Genomic DNA, 19,600 nt, shown 5'->3' on the forward strand with positions numbered 1-19,600 from the left:
CGGATGCGGCATTTCTTTGTTTGTGGCGCACTGACCTCTTCGAATGAGTCCCGGATATACAACCGTATAGTGGTGACTTCCTTGGTTTGCCCAAGCCGATGGACACGCGCCAAAGCTTGATCTTCTAAGGTCGGGTTCCTGCAGGAGATCGGCACGTCAGCAAGCTAAGCTAACCAAAAAGCCATGGGTCTAACTAGTCGTGCTATCCGATCATTGGGGATGAGTCGCATGTAGTTTGCTGCTACCGCTCATGCAAGTATATGCAAAGTTGAAAACTGACCAGTGAGGCTCCATGAGATACGCCCGATTGGCGACGGTTAATGTCAATCTGGAATATGTTAGTGCATGCTAGTGAAGTGACGATCGATTTGGTGGAGGGGCGCCAATTACCCAACAGCACCGCAAGACAAGGTTAGAAGCATCACGCGAAGAGTCGGATCAGTCTTGGACCTCTCCACAATGGGCTGTCTGTCCTTCTGTGTGACTTTGCCGTCAAATCGGACACATGAGATACCAGCTTCGTTGAGCCCCTTTTGTACCATATCGAGCGTGAGCCCCCAGGTCGAGAACACGATGCTGACTCACTTAGCTTTTCGGACACTTCAAAGGTCTTCTTGAGGCATGCTTACCATTTCTCGTCAGCGGGTCTGGATTTCAAGTCCGAAATGAGGGTCTGGACTTTGGAAGACAGTCCATCCGAGGTGTAGTCGATGTTGAAGTCACTGAGCCCCGAAGAGTCGTCCAACGCGGCACTGTTGAGCGACACGACGGCAGTAGGACACGGGGGCTGGTGCCTGCACTGAAATGGTCGGTTGTGGCGGTTGAGCTTACTCGTGCAGCTCGCACAGGCGAACTCCAAACAGCTGGTGAAATGTGCCACCTGGGCCGACCCGTCGGCTCCATCCAGCAGTGTTTCGTCGGTTTCCAGGGCGGAGTCGCACTGGAGGCAGACCATCGTCCGCATTTCCCGCTGGGCGTGGAAGACCTTCTGCGCCCGGACTGGCCAGTTGTCGCGCGTGATTTTACCTATGGGACTGCTCACCTCGCGCTGTGCGTGGCGGATCTTGAACTGGATACCCAGGTTGCAGAAGAGGCGGAGCGATTCAACCTGTTGGAGAACGTTCATGTATGACCCAGCCTTGTGAGAGCCAGAATCGTCATAGATTGCCTCGTCTAGCTTGGCGATGGCCCGCGTTCGCATCGCCTCATAGACAGATCTCTCTTCACGGGTAAATTCGACGGCACAGTTCAGGTCGTGTCGAGCAAGGAGTTCGATAGTACCCTTTGACCGGCGCAGTAACAGATAATGGGAGAGTGTCTTTAGGCGGTTGACCGCCTCCGCGTCCTCGCCGGTCTTCCATAAATTAGCAATGTCGCCTTTGAAGCTCCGAGGTTCATCGTATAGATGCACCCGGATGAACTTCAGCAAAGCAGAGAAATCAGACAGGCGGTTCTGGATAGGAGTTCCAGTAACCACCCAACGTTTCTTGGCGTCGAGAGCGCACACCGCTTGGGCCATTTTGGACTTTGTATTCCGGATAAAGTGCGCTGAGTCGTCAGAGTTAATAATAGATGATCAGGGTCTGAAAAACTCACCTTCGTCTAGAATGATGCGATTACATTTGACAGAAAACAGAAACGAGTCTTGCTTCGTTTCATCCGTCTTCCAGCCAGCAGAGACCGTGTGATAAGTTGTCAGGACTACGTGAACTCCTCCAAGTTCCACAAGGCCTCGGATCCGTGCCTTATCGTGATGTTTACAGTGCCGTACTGTACCGGGAACCAGATGCCTAAAATGACGTCAGTTTCGGTCACATAACCGGGACATCTTCACTGACGTGTTAAGCTCATGCTCCCAGGTGCCAAGTACTGTAATCCACCGAATATTAGTTTCGTGTTGCGTCTATTGGGGGGATGACATGCTTACATGGTGGGGGCACAATGATGAGAGTTGTCGGTACACTCGGCCTTTCATTCGTATACCCTTCCAATTGGCTTTGGGGAGAGCCTTCTTCCCCTGGATCAGTAGCAATCAGAGAGACCATAGTCAAGGTTTTACCCAGACCCATAGGGTCCGCAACTATACCGCCAGCGAACTCGGTTGGCTCTTCTGGTTGATGGACACCGGATACAACGTCCAGATCTCTTGTCAAGATAACAAGCTCGAGGATCCTGGAGGTAGATATCTTAATCTTCGAACCAGGCTCCGATCTCTTCGAAGACGTCCGAGGGACCGTAGACAACAACGTCAAGAGAGCATGGCGTGACCGGCGAGCCTTTGAGTCCATTGTGCGGATTGTGTTCAACTTGACTAGGGGTACAAACCACGAAAAGTTTCAGTGTTTCGTCGTCCAGTAGTCCCTGCATCATCTGCCCGTACTCTGCGTGGAGGCGACCCTCCAGGTGTTGATTTTCGACCGACGTGAAGCGCGCCGCTGACTCCGTATTCACCAACATCCCTGGTGGAATATCTTGGCCGCTTCTCCTTTCATAACTTCCTGGCAAAGCTGCAATCTAAAGAAACCCGTAATAAGCATCCTACTCAGGAACGTCGTTCAAAAACAAGTCTTTTGGTGCGACTCACCATGCCGAAGCAAACCAATTCAATCGGCTGGGCCACCTCGAGTGTTGTTGCGCCAGAGATTCTATCTATCCAGTCATTGGCATCCTGGGGATAGTTGCATGGGGAGTCCCATTGGTAGTCCCGTTTCGGGGCTTGAAAGTTAGAGACCCCGCTTAGTTCCCATTGCTGTTGTTGATGGCAAATTGGATCCTGAGTGGCAAGCAGGTTCGTGTTGTACCCTGTTTGGTGAACTCCCGTCTGATAGGCGTGGAGTTCGAGGACGTTCCTGCAACCTTGCGAGGGAGGTATAGGCTCAAGGTGCCCTATATATGGCGCCATGGTCTGGCTCTGGTGATAACTCAGCTCCATTGGCGACGGAATTGGCTGTGGCAATGCATATTGGAATTGAACCGTATTATGGTGCACTGGCTGGGGAGGGTAGAAGTATGTCGCTGCCCCCATTGTAGAGCCTTGCCCTTGTGCTGAATTGGGCTCCTGAGACTGCGCTGTGCTATCTTGCGGCCATGTTCCGTTCAGGCGCTGACGCTTGGCACGCGGTCGGTCTCCAGATGATGCCATCTTAGCAGGGTCCAAAGTGATTTGGACGGAATCCCTTTGTTGGGTATGTGGCAGTTTGGTAAACTTGATGATGGGCGTTTGGCCTGCTCCGAAGGGACCACATTCCATGTCGGTCACTAGAAGTATTTATGTACATGTACTTCGTTCCAAACCGAATTGGCTGTGCCTCCCCCTTTACCCCCCCACGACATCCCAGCACCGTGCGACTTGACTGGCCAAGATATGGCAAGTGTGTCACTTCACAATTTAGCTGCTCTTTCATAACCGACACTGATTGGTGATGCGTTGGCAAGGCAGTTTTGCACTGCCCACAACCCTCGAGACGGGGGCTGTGACTTTGGTGTCTTAGGCTTCCACGGGCAATCATGGGATGATGCTCCGCCGACCCTCGACCGCCCCGCGAATACTCTTGTTTTGGCTTCAATACTCTTTGATAGCCCGCTTATTCCATTCAACTCAACTCAATTCTCGGGACGATGACGATCCCATGTTCTTGAGGGTTGTATTCTATCGATTTTGGAACCATGCCGCCTCCTGCTGTTTCCGCCCTAGCGGGGCAGACCATCAGCAGTGCGTTTCAAGAGCTTGAAAAAGCAATCACACCTGGAGATGCCCACAACTTCTCATCAATCACCCTCCGAAAAGTCCAAGCGGAGGTACTCAAAATCGAAAATGAGTTAGCCTCACGTCAGGCCCTTCGCAACATGCGACGGCTTGCCCCATTGTTCCAAGGTTTGGAGCATTACGCAAAGTGGTGGACGTGTTGTGCAATGGCACACCCTTCCTGCCATGGGTGTGGGCTCCGATAACACTGATCCTCCGCATTGCCTCCGACCATCTGGAGGCCTTTGAGCACATCATCAAGGCCTATTCTAGAATCGCCGAATGCCTTAAGCGCTTCGCTGTTCTGAGCAACAGCTTCCCAGGCACCCGGGATTTCCAAGAAACAGTCGCCGTTTTCTATGCAGACATTCTCGAATTCCACAAGCATGCCTACCAGTTCGTCCGTCGCAGCAGTACGTCTCTTGGGTTTTGTTCCTCTTTTCTCTTATATGCTTTCTCATACTGGTTTCATTTTGGGAAATACATCAGCAACTGTCGCTAACGACGTATGTACAGGCTGGAAGTTACTATTCGTTACCTCGTGGCACCGCTTTCAAAGGCGATTCGATAACATCATCGATGATATGCGACGCCATGAGGAGCTGATCGACAAGGAGGCCAATACTCACCATATTGCCAAGGCTCAGCAAATGCAGCAGGAAATCCGCGCTTGGCGGGGAGAATGTACCGAGCAACTTCAGCGAAGTGAGGAAGAACATGGCATCAAGCAGTACAACTTGATTGTTTCCTGGCTCAAAGTCGACGACTCCGACCAAACCAACATTTTCCATACGCTCCTGGAGGAATCAACCAAGTATCCTGGTACTTGCAGTTGGGTGTTGCAGAACAAGAAGATGGCCATGACGCTGCAACGCAAACCGGACGTCCCTGTCCTTTGGGTTCAGGGTGCGGCCGGCACTGGGAAAAGCGTCTTATCATCCAGCATGGTAAACTTCATGAACCACGATGGTACTGGCCGCCTCGTCCTGTCCCACTTCTGCAACCATACTTATCCGTCCTCGACCAAGTACGACTTTATACTTCGGTCACTCCTCCTCCAACTTGTTCGAAAAGATGGGGATCTGGCTGCACATGTCTATGGAAAATATGTTCTTGACAAGAAAGTTCCCAGCATCCCAGTCATGGAGAGACTACTGCACCTATTACTGTCCAGTATCAGCAAAGGACCGCGACAGGCATGTTACGTCTGGATTGTTTTCGACGGTATCGACGAATGCGATCCACAGACTCAGAGCAAAGTTTTCAGCTTGATCAGTCAAGTGACTTCAAGGGCATCCAGCCCGGACGAGATCATTTGCAAGGCGTTGCTATCCTGCCGCTTCTCGCCTACTGCGTCCGCTAGATTGCGCAAAAAGCAGTCCATATCCCTTTCGGAAGAAAAGGGGCATCTGAACAATTCTATCAGACTATATGCTAATCACAGGCTAAAGTCGATATATGGTAAATTTCAAGAATTGAATTTGAACGGGTCTGACATCAAAGACATTGAGGACGCAGTCACGGAGAAAGCAGATGGTTCGAGCTCAAATCACCCCGATCACTTTATACAGGGGCGAGGCTAATTACAATACAGGCATGTTCTTATATGCTCGGCTTGTTCTTGACTATCTTTCCAACAATATTCAATTCAGTGGAGAAGAGATCAAATATTCGGCACAAGAGCTTCCGCCAAAGCTGTCCGAGTTGTAAGTTCATATTTGTGCTCAATAGAGGAAAACGACACTGACGCGCCACAAGCTATAGCAAGATCGTGACCCAGATCCTCGTTCGCCTGGATAGTCGAGGAACGGCCTGATTCGCGACTTGTTTTCATTCATGTCTCTGTCCAGGAGTAAGGTTACACTTCGACAATTCATCCGTAGAGTCAATGCTGACTAAGAGACAGGTTCCTCCAATCCTCGTCCAGCAATCTCATACTGATGAAAAAAGACTGTCTATTACAACATGGCATCGCTACGATCACTTGCCTGCTGGCTGGCATAAAAGCCTTCAAAGGGCTACACTGCTTCCATATCTATTCAAAGGAACATTGGACCGATTATCTTCTTTCAGTGGCTCCATCACTTGAGGAGCACGACGCAAGCGCTTCCGCCTTCCTTAACTTGGCCGAAGAGTTCGCAGTCAAGTTAAATCAACTTCAGGATTCGGACCCGAAGACAACAAAACTTGTTGATGAACGGATAGCGACTCTGCACAGTTTGCCACTCCGGATGGTTGTTAACAGGTGTTTGAAAGCAAGGAGCGAAGAGGAGCTCAAACATAAGTCACAGCAAATGGAAGCAAGAGGAAAGTCTGACAGAACCACTGCAATCACCGCCATCCCACCCCCACAAGAAGGAGCATCGCTTGTATTACAGAGATACCAAGCGACACTCCGGTACCTCCTCAGCCAGAATATCCTCCCTGGTATCACCGCCGCCGAGATGGATACCTTCAAACGGGAGTTCCGTGCTTCTGCCTACACGTGTCGCGTGCGAGGTTGCCCTCGAGCCACGGAAGGATTTGAGCGGGAGGCACAATGTCACGAGCACGAGACGTTACATGTCCGACGCCTGGAGTGCACCTATAGCGGTTGTCAAGCACTGCCCTTCGGCTCTTCCAATGCGCTAGAACGCCACATTCGCAAAGACCATCACTCAGCCCTTCAAAGAACCTCAATACGTGGCCGTACCAAGCCAAAAGCATTTATGGGCTCGAGTGAGATACCCCAACTGGAAACCCACGGTGGTCAGCGGTTAACAACCGGCCATGCACAGCCAAAACTTGACCCTCAACCAAATCTAGGGGGCTCGAATATCCGCAGCAACCATCCCATGGCCAAAACTGAACACTCGATTCTATGGGATAATCGTCCCGAACTTGGTGGCCACATAGACCTCACTCCCGGTATAAGCGACCCCATGGGGCCCATCCAGCTTCATTCGATGCCCGCCCGGGCCAGCGACCCGAGTAGGATATCAGAAGCTGATCTGAGCCTCATATCAGACTCGTACGGTTATTATGCCCGGCAGGAAGTATTCGATCCCATGGAGACCCCGCTGTCCGCCAGCAGGTAATGAATGCTATGATGCAGGAAATGCCACCACCTTTGCGGGAAACATTCCTGAGGCAGCCAGTGGAGAGAGTGGACGATATGCTAGCAAAGTGGACTGCGAGTCGGGGAAGCAAACGGAGTTCAGCAATCCCATAACTCAACTCTGGAAGAGATCCCACACCAATCACTACTAATAGCATGGTGCTTCCTCGGCTTTATAGAGAATTATGCAATATCGCGAGTGACGATACCCAATATGTATCACCTAGATCGCAGCCGCAAGACCTCTATGGAGCTACCAGTCCAATTGGTGGAATGGAAGGGTGGATTTGGGTTCATAGGCACTGGTTAATACGACCAAAGCCTTGTAACATATGAATGTATATATCCAAGCTCTTCGGGATATCTTGTTAAATGAGTGTATAGAAATCTATACGTCTTTTCTTTATTACGTATGTTACCCTCTGTACAATCGAGAATCTCGGGTAGAAGAGAGATGCAGTACTGTCCTGCATTTTCCGGACCATTGCAATTGCAGGGATGTCACTTCCGTCTTGACTTTCTTTATATATCAATAGAATTCCCACTCAGGGCCGTCTTCTTCCTCCTCATCGCTATCATAGTCGTCATCGCACTCGCTGGAATCGAGATCCGAATCATCCGAATCCCAGTCCAGATCTGAGTCGTCGTTGGGTGTGCAGCTACTGCTCAACCGCTCATCATACACTTCTCCGTCATCATTGTCATCATCATCATTGTCCTTTTCAAACACCACCTCCACATCCATTTCCATTTCCTCAAGCTCATCCTCATCCTCATCCTCATCCTCATCCTCATCCTCATCCTCCTCGTCCGACAACGACTCGGACTCGTCCGTGCTGTTCTCATAGTCCGACTCGGACTCGGACTCGGATTCGTCGTCCGAACCTTTTTCGATAGGACGTCCCTCCGCCGCGGCTATCATCGCATCAAGATCCGCCCGCGCGTTGCGGCTCCGGTTCGAAGTCTCCCAATCGCGATGGGATAGGCCGCTCTTATTCGCGGGCACGTCCTTGCCCGTCTCGAGATCCGTGGCGTGGCCGGTTGCGAAGCTGACCGTTGTGGCGACGGAGGCGTTTGTGGGTTTCGTGGTGGCGATGCCATCGTCATCTTCCAGTTTCCTTTTACTCGTCGACGAGGACACCTCGTCCAGTCTCGACTCCGTCTCATAACGAGGAGAACAGCGAAGTATGCCCCTTTTCTGCTGCGCCTTTATTGGTGTTGGCGTTGTCTCGGCCGCTTCCGTGGTGGGAGACGACGACGGGCAGTCCTCGTCACCGTCCCAGCACGAGCCGCCGAAAAAGGACGCCTCCGGGTCGTCGTCGAGCTCCCACGACAGCTCGCGCGCCTCCATGTAGGCCTTGGCCTGCGCCTTGGCGGGACAGGTCTCGCGCGGGAGCTGGGCGGCGGCGATGAGGCGCCGCCTCTCGCGCTGCATCTGGCGCTTCCTCGAGGCTGAGTACATCGTTGGGTTATGTTAAGTAAGTAGGTAGTAGTGAGTGACATGCGCACTATCGGACGATAAGTCGGGTGGGGTTCGTGGTTGGGTGACGGTGGCTCGAGGGTGAGTGAGAGAGGAGTCCTGCCAAGCCGCGCCCAGGAATCAATAAGCCGGAAGAGTAGAATGGTCAGGGTCGTGAGCCGGGTATGACGTAATTGACCCCCGTGAGAGACCAAAAGGGTGGTGATGATGATGGGTTGTGACTATGTGCCAAAAGCTCGTAATTGAGAGGTATTACTTTTGGTAGTTTGCAAGGCGTGATGTACCTATGAAGTAGTCGTGGTTGGTTGTTTCAGTTCTTTGTTAAGTTTTGGCAGGTTCTTTGACGAATGTTAAAGGGGATTGTCTAGAATGCGAAACAATTCCTTTATCGAGATAAGATGGGCTTGAATGGAATTGTGATATGGATTAATTGAGAAGCATCGATTAAGGTAGGCGTCGTGTAAGAATAAAACCGTCAGTGGCCATCTCCGGTGGGGGAGCAGCAGCCCCTTTTTTTACCCCAGGTGCAAACCCGCGCGGACGTCAAACTGTAATTGGCTCCCGCATCCAGTCAAGCATCCCAACTCGAATTCCTTTTCCCTATGGGACTGCATCCTTTTATGCTCAGCCGGTAATTAGAAGCCTTGCGCGAGGAAATGACGTAGGTACGCAGTATGCATGTAAGTTTGGACAGCTGGGGTGCATTGGTCGAACCCCTTTTTATTAAGTTGCATGCTACGTCACTCAACGACGGCAGCATGACATGCCCAAACAGTCATGAGCAATTAAGATATTAGGGCAATTCATGCCCAACAGGTCACACTATTTGGGTGTTGGAGATGAGATATCTTATCGATATGCCACAATATAAAACTCACCACAGCGATGGCACACTTTTCGGAGAATTCTCCTTGGCATATTATTATATTCCACACATGCTACCTCTGTCCTCTCTCATCCAGTACCACGCTCAGTAATTACGCTGTGCTTAAAGGGTAGAAGTATTCGCGCGTGAGCATCACCGTGCGAAGTCCACAGTACCACGATTCTGAGGGACTCCTCGATACTCGAGTTCGACTTCGTTGAAGTTCGTCACGATCCTTCGTGCCTTGAGCATACAATATCGACAATATAGAGGCAGCCTATCCAGACCCTAGACCCTATTTGAGTGAGCACTGGCCTTCCCAATCTCTTTCCCAAGCCTCTGGCCTGCACGACAGCAGCAAAAGGGGGGTGGGTGACGCTGGCGGTTGCCTGGCCGAACCAGGCCACGCACAAACCTTCTCAAATCCAGCTTTTCCCACGCCCCCGACCCTGTGGCATAAGTAGTGGCCCGGGCCGGAGAGGCCAGCCTAGGCATATAAGCCAATTTACTCTGAATTCCCCCAGCGAAGTAGCAATTAATGGCGCAGAGTTTCTCACTGGAAAAACAAAAAACTCACGGATGTGCGGTCCGTTGCCAGCACTCCCTTCGCTTTCTTTTTTTTGTAGGCTTCGGATTCGAGTCCCCTTAAGGGCCCTTTTTCGTTATTTTTTCATTTCTTTTATAATCCACGTAATCCCCCCCACCCCCTTCTCTCGTTTTGCTGCATTACTGGGGGCACCCGACCACCACACTGTACTGCGCATACTGGAATCTTTATCAATCCCATAAAAAGAATCCTAATTGCAATGCACTGGTCTTTTCATGCTGATTTCTCCTTTTTGTGCCGTTCGCATGCACACCATATGTGGCGGCCCGGGCCCGGCGAGACGCTCTCCTACATCCATATATCTCAAGGACCCCTATCCACGGAGCATTCCATCTCAAAAGTATTATATTCTGCTGCGCTAACCTACTCAGGATTATAGAAAAGGTTGTGACATAGAAGTGATACTGTTCATATTTGGTGTTGATTCATCCAAGTAAGCAGAAAAATGTTGCTACATATTGTTGACCCGACCCTCTCGTGGGACATTCCTTACATGTACATAACGACCTCAATTCATCCAATTAAATCTTACGAGTCTTCCTCTACCTCGTCTCCTGTATTTCCAAGACCCCTCACAGTCCCCTCTGCATCCACCTCCCCTTCTGCCCCCTCCACAGCCCGCCCCCCTATTCAACCTCCCCCAAGCCGTCTCATCAATAAACCCCTGCGCCAACATCTCATCAAAATCCCGCTCGCACTCCCTCCTGAACGCGTCCGCCGCCGCATGGTCCCCCCGCTTCCGGTACGACTCCTCGAGCCACACGGCGGCCTGGTCGAGCAAAAACTCCGTGTGCAGCGTCCGCCCGCGCCGCGTAACGTCGTACCACCGCCGGCACGCGGCCTCGGCGTCGGCGGTGCGGCCCAGCGCCTCGCTCACAAACGTCTTCATCTGCAGGAACGCGACGTGGTCGTTGTCGGACCCCGACGCCATGTGCGACGCCTCCATGGCGTGCATGCTGCGCTCCGCCTCGCGGAGCCGGCCCGCGTTGAGCAGGAACTTGCACAGGTACCGCTGCGCGAGGTTCCGCCAGAAGGCCTCGGGCTCCGCGGGCCACTTCGGCGGCGGCGCCGTCCCTTCGTTCGCGCCGTCGGTTGTCGGCGTCGTCGGGGGATTGGGTGGCTTTTGTATTGGCATGGGTTTCTTCGAACTGGGCTCCGCGGCGTTGGCGATGGCGGACAGCGCCGCGTACGAGCTCTCGAACGAGATCATCTTGGCCGACTGCAGCGCCGCGAGGATCTGGATGAGCGACGCGAGCCGGAACCGGTTGCCGCCGGGCGCGTGGACGGAAATGACGTCAAAGTGCGCCGTCACGAGCGTGCTGACCGTGTGCTGCGCGGCGCGCGTGTTGCGCAGGTTCGTCCAGATGCGGGCGTACGGGTGCGCGGGGCCGAGCTTGATGTTGCTCAGGCTGGTGACGTAGTTGAGCAGGGACTCGCCGAGCGCCGGGTCGATGCACGAGAGCGAGGCGTAGCCGGCGACGGTCGCGAGGACGGTCTGGGGGTGCTGCTGCCGGAGCAGCTCGGCGTACTCGGCGAAGAGGCCGTTGAGCAGCTTGAAGCCGCGCGCGGTGGCCCGGCCGCCGCTCTGGATGTCGCCCTGGGCCGTCTTGATGTTGAGCCACCAGGCGTTGCCCGTGTCCTGGTCGAAGTCGTACTCGCCCTCGACGCGCCAGGCCCGCGTCGCGAACCGGGACTCGGTGTACTCCAGCACGGCCTGGATGCTCTTCTCGGCCGCGCCGGCGCTGCCGGGGGCGGCGAGCCGGATGCTTTGCAGGACCTGGTCGCTGCTGGCGGCTTGGAGTTGCTGCTGTTTGGAGGTCGCGCTGGCCCGCTGCAGGCGCTGCCGCAGGCGGCGGGAGCCGAGCTGGCGGCCGCGTATCACGGGCAGCTTTGGCTTCTTGGTCAAGTATGCTTCGGAAGCTATCTTCTGGAGATCCTGCTTCTTCAAGTTCTTCTGTAAACCCCATGCCGAGAACCTCATCTGTGGTGGGTACCGAGGTCAGCATCGATTCCTTCCCGTCCTCATGATGGCAATTGGCTGCGGGAGGGCCTATACAGCGTCATGGTCTGGGTCTGTTTGGTCACGCATGCATGCAGGGTAGTAGGCCAATCGGCAGGAATACCCACCTTGAACATCCGGTCGCTGTCGAACCATCAGTTTTCGCGGGAACCTCCAAACCGAAAGTCGCGGCGGCCATGGAATGAGCTTACGTTGCGTGGAAGCCATATTCTTCTTTCATCATTCTCGAGACCTCTTTGAGCGGCTTGTTTTCGTCCCACCATAGCCTCGTGATGGTCTCGCGGTGTCTAGTCCAATCAGCGTCCGCGGCCCAGGGCAGCTTGCCCCGGAGGGCGAGCGAATCGGCAACATCCATCGACATGGCGGCGCGGCGTGTTCATTCATGTAAGCAGGCAGGAAAGAAGCGTCAAAGACATGGAGAAGCTTCTGCATATTCTTCTCCCCGCTTGGAGTCCCTCAGCCCTATCTGTCATGCTGAGGGGGAGAAACGACGAAAGAAACGCCCGGATTCATTGGGCTGTGGATGATGGGGGGCGGCGCAGTCTAGGCCCAACCCCGTCACGAGAGCCGGCGCCAGTTCCATACTGGGACCACGCTACGACCCTAAAGCGAGCCCGCCCTGGCGGTTGACCTCCCCACCACACCAAGATAAGCTATGTACTTTTCCTTAGTGCCCGTCTATGGGGATCTTTGCGTAGTGCTTACAGCAGTTCATGCAGCAAATGCCGTGGCCGTTTTGGCAAGAAGTATCATGGTCCTTTTCGTATGATTACATAATTCAGCCCTATAACTGGGCGAATAAAGTCGAAACATGTAGACAAACTGTCGCTGAGCTGGTTGTTGGACGGGCGAGGCAACGCGAAATAGATTGCCAAGAGTGCAATGCCACCAAGACTAAACTGGCGAGTCCACCGATGCAAAATCATGGGAATACCACCAATCAGTTGGTGGCCTACAATAGCCAACATAAGTCAGCTCCGTTTCCCGGGTTGCATCCATGTCAACTCTGACTCAGGTGCCAGAGGAGCCGACATCCGCCTAGGGTAACGCTCTGGATTGGGAACCGGGACAGGGCTATAATCGGCGAGTTTACGTGCGAGTAAATGGGCAGCTGGCGAGGATCGAACTGCTCAGCGGTTTTCAGGGTTGAGAGTAAGGGAGATACAGCATAGAAGGGGTTTGGGATCCTCTCAGCCTGCGAACTTGCGGGCAACCCGGCAAGCCTGGTGTATTTTTGGAGAAAATGTCAGGCGGGAAATAATCAATTTGGTGGCCCACCCACATGACGCAGCTTCCCAGTGCAGGTGGAATGACATTCTGCTTCCGACTCAGCTTCTGACAGGAGCCTTCTTCCCCTGCCTCGCCCTGTCGCTAGGTGCCTAGTCTAGCCATCTGATGTTTTGGCCGGATCTTTGATCTCATGTAGATGTTTTTACACGATGTATTCATACGAGACCTGGACGCCGAAACTCCTTCCATAATGCTAATTTTTGATCGGTCGGCACTGCCTAGGTATCTATAAATAAAACTGCCCATACTGTTTCTCTCTTCCTTTAGTGATCGGCCCAAACGGGCGCAAGTTCCAAGTCATGCTAGTTATACAAAGTCCTCAGTCGTCCCACTCCTCGTCGTACTGGTCGATCAGTCTATTCTCGGCTTCTCGGTCGCGGTTGTAGCGACCCCTCGTCGGCGAACCGGAAACGTAATGGTAGCCCCGTCGGCTGGGCAGAAGGCGGGCGCATGACGAAGTGACGATAATGAAGAAGTCCTAGTTATCCCAAGGATATTAGTAAAATGATATGACAGCTATACAACAAGCCCAAGGCTGGTAGGAGAGCAGTAACGTACCGAGATGTGGCTCCAGATGGTAGACCATAGCGTGTAGTTGGGCAGCTGGCGCCATCCCCGCTGGTTGGCCACGGTGCGCTGGTACATGATACCACCTCCCAGGTAGACCAGGATCGCGATGAACAAGATGATAGCAAAGACCGAGCCGGGGCCCACGCTGCCGGGTTGGTGCGGCTCCGCGCCAGCGCAGGCGTGTTGGGACCGCATCTCGAAGAAGTAGGCGCACTCGTCGGGATCGGCGCCCACGAATGAAAACGCAGCGGTGGTGGCGGTGGGGTCCCTGTCGCAGAGGAACGAGATCGTGGCCGACTTCCGGCGCTTGGGGGCGTCTGTCTCCTTGGCCGCCGTCGCTACCGCGCCGCCCGCGGAAGTCGTGCTCGTCGGGTCATCCGAGTAGTCCTTGTAGCTCGCGCCCTTGTGGCTGCTCCTCTTCGCCAGCCCGCGCGCATCTCGTTTGGAGCTGCTGCTCTTTTCGCCGCAGGGCGAGCCGCCCGTGTACTGGAGCACCAGCTTCCGCCCGCGCGTCGTCAGGCCGCCCGACGCCGCGCCGAGGCTGTAGTAGTCGCCCTTGGACGAGTAGTAGGCGCTGATGTTGCGCCAGGACTCGCTACTGACGCCCTTGACGTTCTCGGGGGTCTCGACGACGGGCTCGCAGACGTTCAGGGTGAAGTTGTAGCCGAGGTCCCAGCCGCGGGCGTGGTAGTCCTTGTCCGGGGCGCTGCCTCGTCGGCGGTGCTTCGCACTACTGGCGCTCGACTTCTTCGCGATGTCGGGCCGCAGGTCAAAGAAGGACCCCGCGGTGCTCGTGGCTGTGCAGGCGGTGGTGCTGGGTGTTTCTTTCGTCGGGTCGGCGGCGATGGACGCACCCGTCAGGGTGAGGAGGAGGGCGAGGAACGCGGGCGGAAATGATAGTATGGACCGCATCGTGGTGGTGGTGGTTGCCTAGGGCGTTGGCCGAAGTCGACTCGGGCTTTGTTGGTTTGGAACTAAAGGACAAAGGCAGGCAGCCTTTCAACTGTCGATTTTCGGAAAGATACTGATCAGATAATAGCAGTAGACGCAATAACAGAAAAGAGCTGGATGAATGAAGCGAACTCCTCAAGAGAAAGCAATACGTGTCGATGCGACAAATCAATGTCACAAGAAAAAAAAAAAGAGCTTACGAGACACAGTGAGCCCAGCAGTGCCCCCCCCAATTGTTGTTGTAGTGTCCTCTCCGCAGGCCGGTTTAGCGTATTTCTGGAGTAAATTTAGGCACTAGGTTACAGCACGGCAGCGGCACAGCAGCAACCGGCCCCCTCCCTCTGTTTGTTTCCTGCTATTTGGGCTGGCGGGCTGGGAAGTACACATAAGCCGCGGTGGCTGGAGACACAGCCGCGCACGTGTAGACTGTCTGATTGGCTTGCATCATGTCAATCGCTATGTCTTGACCTTGGCTTTGACCAAAACTCCATGGGACAGATAATCATCAATGTATCCAATGCGAGCGTCGTGCCTGTCGAGGAAGACGATCCAGACGATGAAGCGCGCCAACTGCAGTGGGCACTGGATGGACGATCATGTATTTGCATAAAAGTGGTGTTGCTGCACCACCTAATCTTGATGCACAAACGTCGCTAATGCTGGCAGGCTGGGATGGTTGTTGGATGGACAGGAGCTAGCAGCCTAGGACAATCAGCGGCCTGCATTGGCCTGGAAATAAAGGAGCTATGGCCCGCTATTGGATGGACATTGAGGTCAAGTCGGACAAGAAAAATGGTTGGATCATGCCACACGGAAGCCAAGCTTGCCGGCATTGTAGCTCGACGACCGCAACGCAAGGGGGTGAAGAGTGCAGAGAATAAAACTGATTGGGTTTCCCCCGACGTCACCACTTCTTTCCTCCTCCCACAACCTCATCGTGAGACAACATCACGATAGCCTCAATTCCCCAACGCCCACGACTGCGTCCGACAAGATGCCTTCCAAGGCCAAGCAGACCCAGCCAGCTCACAAGTATGAGTTTGGCGGCCCGTAAGTCAAACCTACAGCTGCCTTTCTTGGTGCATTGCATTACATGAAGAAACGGGAACACCAGCTAACCTAATACCCGCGCAATCTCTAGAATCGGCGCTGCTGGTATCACCTTCGGCTTACCGATCCTCCTCAACCTCTTCGCCTTCGCCTGCAACGACATCTCCGGCTGCCCCGCCCCGTCGCTGCTGAACCCCAAGAACCTGTCGATCGAGCGACTGAAGACCGAAGTGGGATGGCCTGCCGAGGGCATCTGGGGACTTGGAAGCTGGGAGGCTACAGGATGGACCCTGGCCTACTACTTCCTGTCCCTCGTCCTGTACCGCGTTCTCCCCGCCACCGTGGGTGACGGCACTGAATTGGCCTCGGGCGGCAAACTGAAGTACCGCATGAACTGTGAGTAGACGCGCACTTTCGCGTCATGCGACCGGTCTGCTGACACCCCATACCCAACCAGGCTTTGCTTCGTCCATGTTCACTCTCGTGGCCTGCCTCGCCGGCACCATCGCCCAGGGCGCCGAGTTCCCCGTCTGGACCTTCATCGCCGACAACTTCGTCCAGCTCCTGACCGCGAACATCCTGATCTCCTACGCGCTCGCCGTCTTCGTCTACGTCCGCAGCTTCTCCGTCAAGTCGGGCAACACCGAGAAGCGAGAGCTGGCCGCGGGAGGCCACAGCGGTAACATGATCTACGACTTCTACATCGGCCGCGAGCTGAACCCGCGCATTACCATCCCCCTGATCGGCGAGGTTGACATCAAGGAGTTCTGCGAGCTGCGCCCTGGTCTACTGGGTTGGATCCTCATGAACTGCGCCTTCGTCGCCAAGCAGTACCGCACCTACGGCTACGTGACCGACAGCATCGTCTTCATCACCATCGTCCAGGCCCTCTACGTCCTCGACGGCCAGTACATGGAGCCCGCCGTGCTGACCACCATGGACATCACCACCGACGGCTTCGGCTTCATGCTGGCCTTTGGCGATCTGTGCTGGGTCCCCTTCATGTACTCGACCCAGACCCGGTACCTGGCCACCTACCCGCTGTCCATGGGCTGGCTCGGCACCGCGGCCGTGTCGATGATCCTGGCCGCCGGCCTGGCCATCTTCCGCCTCAGCAACAGCCAGAAGAACATGTTCCGGACGGACCCGAACGACTACCGCGTCTCGCACATCCGCTACATCGAGACCAAGACGGGCACGCGCCTCATGACTTCCGGCTGGTGGGGCGTCGCGCGCCACATTAACTACTTTGGCGACTGGCTCCAGTCGTGGCCCTACTCGCTGCCCACGGGCTTCTCGGGTTATATCATCATGAACGCGGGTTCCGCCGTTCCGGGTGCCATCACCATGCTCGACGGCCGCGAGGTCGTCCAGGGCCCGGCCAAGTACTGGGGCATGATCTTCACCTACTTCTACATCCTCTACTTCGCCGTCCTGCTGATCCACCGCGACGGCCGCGACGACGAGAAGTGCGCGCGCAAGTACGGTGAGGATTGGGAGAAGTACAAGAGCATCGTCAAGTACAAGATTGTGCCCGGTGTCTACTAGAAAGGCACATGGTTGCCACGGAAAGAGACTGCAAGTGTCTGGATATACGATTGATTTGCAGTCATTGTCGTTGGTCTGGACGCTGGGCTGTAATGTATAATTAGGGGGTTCGTTTGGTGAGATACGAATGCATCGCAAGCAGAAGAATTGAAGTTGGTGTACCTTGAGCTTAGCAAGAGCTGGTGTTAATAGCAACTTGTTTTGACCCATTGAGCTTTCTCGTCGTGACGCCTCTTTCCCAACATCCCCAGTGGGGCCAGGTTTCTTGACTGGGTGTGCCTTCCACAACACCTGCTTTTCTTTTCGGGTGAGGCCTGACATTTCTCATCTTTTCCTGGCCGTTTTGAACTCCAGCAAGGAGGCTGGACTTTCCTCGTTTCTCGAACCAACCAACCGATCCGACTTCTCGTCCGCAATTCGCATCGTGGTGCATCTGTCTTGCCCACCTCTCTCTCTCATATACACCCACTCAACGCAGCTTCAATGTTCACGAATTGATGTTACCACACACTATTGATTCCAACTGAATCGTTACTCGGATATCTACAAGGTGTTAATCACATACACCCAGACGATTTGGTAAGCTGTTGACCAGATTAGTCTCGTAAGTACATTCGCATCTTGCTTTACCTCACACACACCTCTTCCCTTCTTCCATTCGTACCTTTCCACGAGGCAGTCCACCACCAAAACTCTCAGAGATTCCTGTTATAACAGGTTCTCACTGGGCTTGGCCCTGCTGCCAGAAGTCCTCTCATTCTCCCCCGCCAACTTCTTGCGGCTGACAAATTACAGGCGTCTTGCCACTACAGAATAATCCAACTGAACAAGCATCGCCACATTGCATCTTCTTCCCTCTTATGCCTGACAGCTTCTAATTTGGCGCCCGTCAAGTAGGTAGGTACTGATGTAACTACCAAGCCCAACTGTACATCATCATTACTGACAACCCTAAGAATTAAACAGCACTCGTGCCAAAATGTCGGGTTCGACCGATCCAAGTAAGGGCTCGAAGCGCCTGGGCCTGGAGGAATCCCCTGGGGATCGCCCAAACAAGAGTCCGCGCGTTGCCCAGCCTGTTTTCAACCCTTCCAATGGCGATGAAGACAGGCCGCACCAAGGCGACGGGCGACACAAAGACGACTGCGCTTCGCAGACTTTCGTTGCGGGAGACGACCGTCTCGTTACAGATAGCATCACAAACAATGCCAGGCGCCACAACGGAGAAATCGCCCAGCAGGACAACACTCTGGAGGTCATTCTCAACGCCCACCACGGATTCGAGAAACAGCTGCTTGAGCACGATGATCAATTGGCAGATGCCAAAAAGTCGATCAAGGACGTAAAGAAAAATTGCAGCAAGAAGGCCCTTGATCAGGTCACTCGCGTCGACGAGAAGTTCAAGCAGGAAATCGCCACAGTCAAGGAAACGATGCAAACCCAATTCGATGCCATCAATCGCAAGACAACTCAGCACAATATCAAAGTGCATCAGACACTATCCGCTGTGGCCAAATGTCTCCAAGAACTAGGCTATCTGACTGAGCCGGCGGTTGAGGAAGATCAACCCGCTGCTGTTCAAGGTACACAAGTCCAGGCCAAATCCGATTAGGTATCAGGTGACATCCATGAGCGCCTGGATGAGCCCCCGGCTTCAGGGGATTCTGGCTCAAGGCAGTCCCAGAACGCCGGGACCAATACAGATCAGGGATTCGTCTACAGCAATGGCTCACTGCAAGTTGATGACGTACACTACCTTTCTTGGCTTGCCAGTCTTGACTTTCGACCTCCCTCAGGCATTGCCCAGTACAAAAACGCCACGCTTCGCTTCCACGAACGCGACCTATTCATTAATTCATGCGGTTCACGATACTACATTACCGTCAACAGTGTCCAACTCCCGCCCATTTCCAAAAGGTCGAGGAAAGAGCGTGGCCACAACGACGACGATGGTCATATCGCCAGACCATCCCACAAGCAAGCTTACCGTGACAACATTCTCGAGTTGGAACCACGAAAAGCAACGTCACGGCCACTAGTTCATCCCCGCTACATTCTTCCATTGGGACATCTATGTGTAAACCAGCCTACAGCAGCTGATCCCATCCACTGGACAGGCTTCCATGTCGTTGTGGACGTCACCAACCCATCGAAATCTCTCTGGCTAGTACATTGTAGCAAAAGCGAGAGTTCGAAAGGACCGGATGACCACGTCAGTTGGCCCTTCGGAATTTCTGGCGTAATGGACGCAGGCTTCGACCTTATCGCACTTACGCCCAGTGTCAAGTGGGTAGACGTTCCCCAACAGGCTAAATACGGCCACCTAAAGAGATTGAATACCGGGCTTGCTTAGAAAGTCAAACCAGTATTTACGGTA

At 53.9% G+C, this 19,600-nt stretch overlaps 7 protein-coding genes across 7 annotated transcripts; 3 read left to right on the forward strand and 4 right to left on the reverse strand.

Annotated features, from left to right (window-relative positions):
• Window positions 1–625: 625 nt before the first annotated feature.
• Window positions 626–1,519, reverse strand: PG986_008464 (uncharacterized protein; the record flags this gene model as incomplete). The annotated part of the gene is made up of 1 exon (XM_066844686.1): window positions 626–1,519. One exon carries the CDS (start codon window positions 1,517–1,519, stop codon window positions 626–628), a length of 894 nt encoding a protein of 297 aa, XP_066700798.1.
• A 2,147-nt stretch (window positions 1,520–3,666) lies between these two features.
• On the forward strand, window positions 3,667–6,822 carry PG986_008465 (uncharacterized protein; the record flags this gene model as incomplete). Its single annotated transcript, XM_066844687.1, has 6 exons — window positions 3,667–3,818; window positions 3,875–4,158; window positions 4,262–5,281; window positions 5,340–5,451; window positions 5,526–5,597; window positions 5,652–6,822. 6 exons carry the CDS (start codon window positions 3,667–3,669, stop codon window positions 6,820–6,822), a joined length of 2,811 nt encoding a protein of 936 aa, XP_066700799.1.
• Window positions 6,823–7,371: 549 nt separating this feature from the next.
• Window positions 7,372–8,304, reverse strand: PG986_008466 (uncharacterized protein; the record flags this gene model as incomplete). Its single annotated transcript, XM_066844688.1, has 1 exon — window positions 7,372–8,304. One exon carries the CDS (start codon window positions 8,302–8,304, stop codon window positions 7,372–7,374), a length of 933 nt encoding a protein of 310 aa, XP_066700800.1.
• A 1,863-nt stretch (window positions 8,305–10,167) lies between these two features.
• On the reverse strand, window positions 10,168–12,175 carry PG986_008467 (Clr5 domain-containing protein; the record flags this gene model as incomplete). Its single annotated transcript, XM_066844689.1, has 4 exons — window positions 10,168–10,198; window positions 10,493–11,775; window positions 11,922–11,937; window positions 12,006–12,175. 4 exons carry the CDS (start codon window positions 12,173–12,175, stop codon window positions 10,168–10,170), a joined length of 1,500 nt encoding a protein of 499 aa, XP_066700801.1.
• A 1,248-nt stretch (window positions 12,176–13,423) lies between these two features.
• PG986_008468 (uncharacterized protein) lies at window positions 13,424–14,586 on the reverse strand (the record flags this gene model as incomplete). Its single annotated transcript, XM_066844690.1, has 2 exons — window positions 13,424–13,582; window positions 13,663–14,586. 2 exons carry the CDS (start codon window positions 14,584–14,586, stop codon window positions 13,424–13,426), a joined length of 1,083 nt encoding a protein of 360 aa, XP_066700802.1.
• Window positions 14,587–15,619: 1,033 nt separating this feature from the next.
• Window positions 15,620–17,223, forward strand: PG986_008469 (ERG4/ERG24 ergosterol biosynthesis protein; the record flags this gene model as incomplete). The annotated part of the gene is made up of 3 exons (XM_066844691.1): window positions 15,620–15,675; window positions 15,767–16,071; window positions 16,133–17,223. The coding sequence occupies 3 exons, from the start codon at window positions 15,620–15,622 to the stop codon at window positions 17,221–17,223; spliced, it is 1,452 nt and encodes a 483-aa protein (XP_066700803.1).
• Window positions 17,224–18,202: 979 nt separating this feature from the next.
• On the forward strand, window positions 18,203–19,576 carry PG986_008470 (uncharacterized protein; the record flags this gene model as incomplete). Its single annotated transcript, XM_066844692.1, has 2 exons — window positions 18,203–18,806; window positions 18,882–19,576. The coding sequence occupies 2 exons, from the start codon at window positions 18,203–18,205 to the stop codon at window positions 19,574–19,576; spliced, it is 1,299 nt and encodes a 432-aa protein (XP_066700804.1).
• Between the last annotated feature and the right edge of the window lie 24 nt (window positions 19,577–19,600).

The sequence above is a fragment of the Apiospora aurea genome, assembly GCF_038362705.1.
Source record: "Apiospora aurea strain CBS 24483 chromosome Unknown utg000005l_segment0_segment0, whole genome shotgun sequence".
In the NCBI taxonomy this organism is placed as follows: domain Eukaryota; kingdom Fungi; phylum Ascomycota; class Sordariomycetes; order Amphisphaeriales; family Apiosporaceae; genus Apiospora; species Apiospora aurea.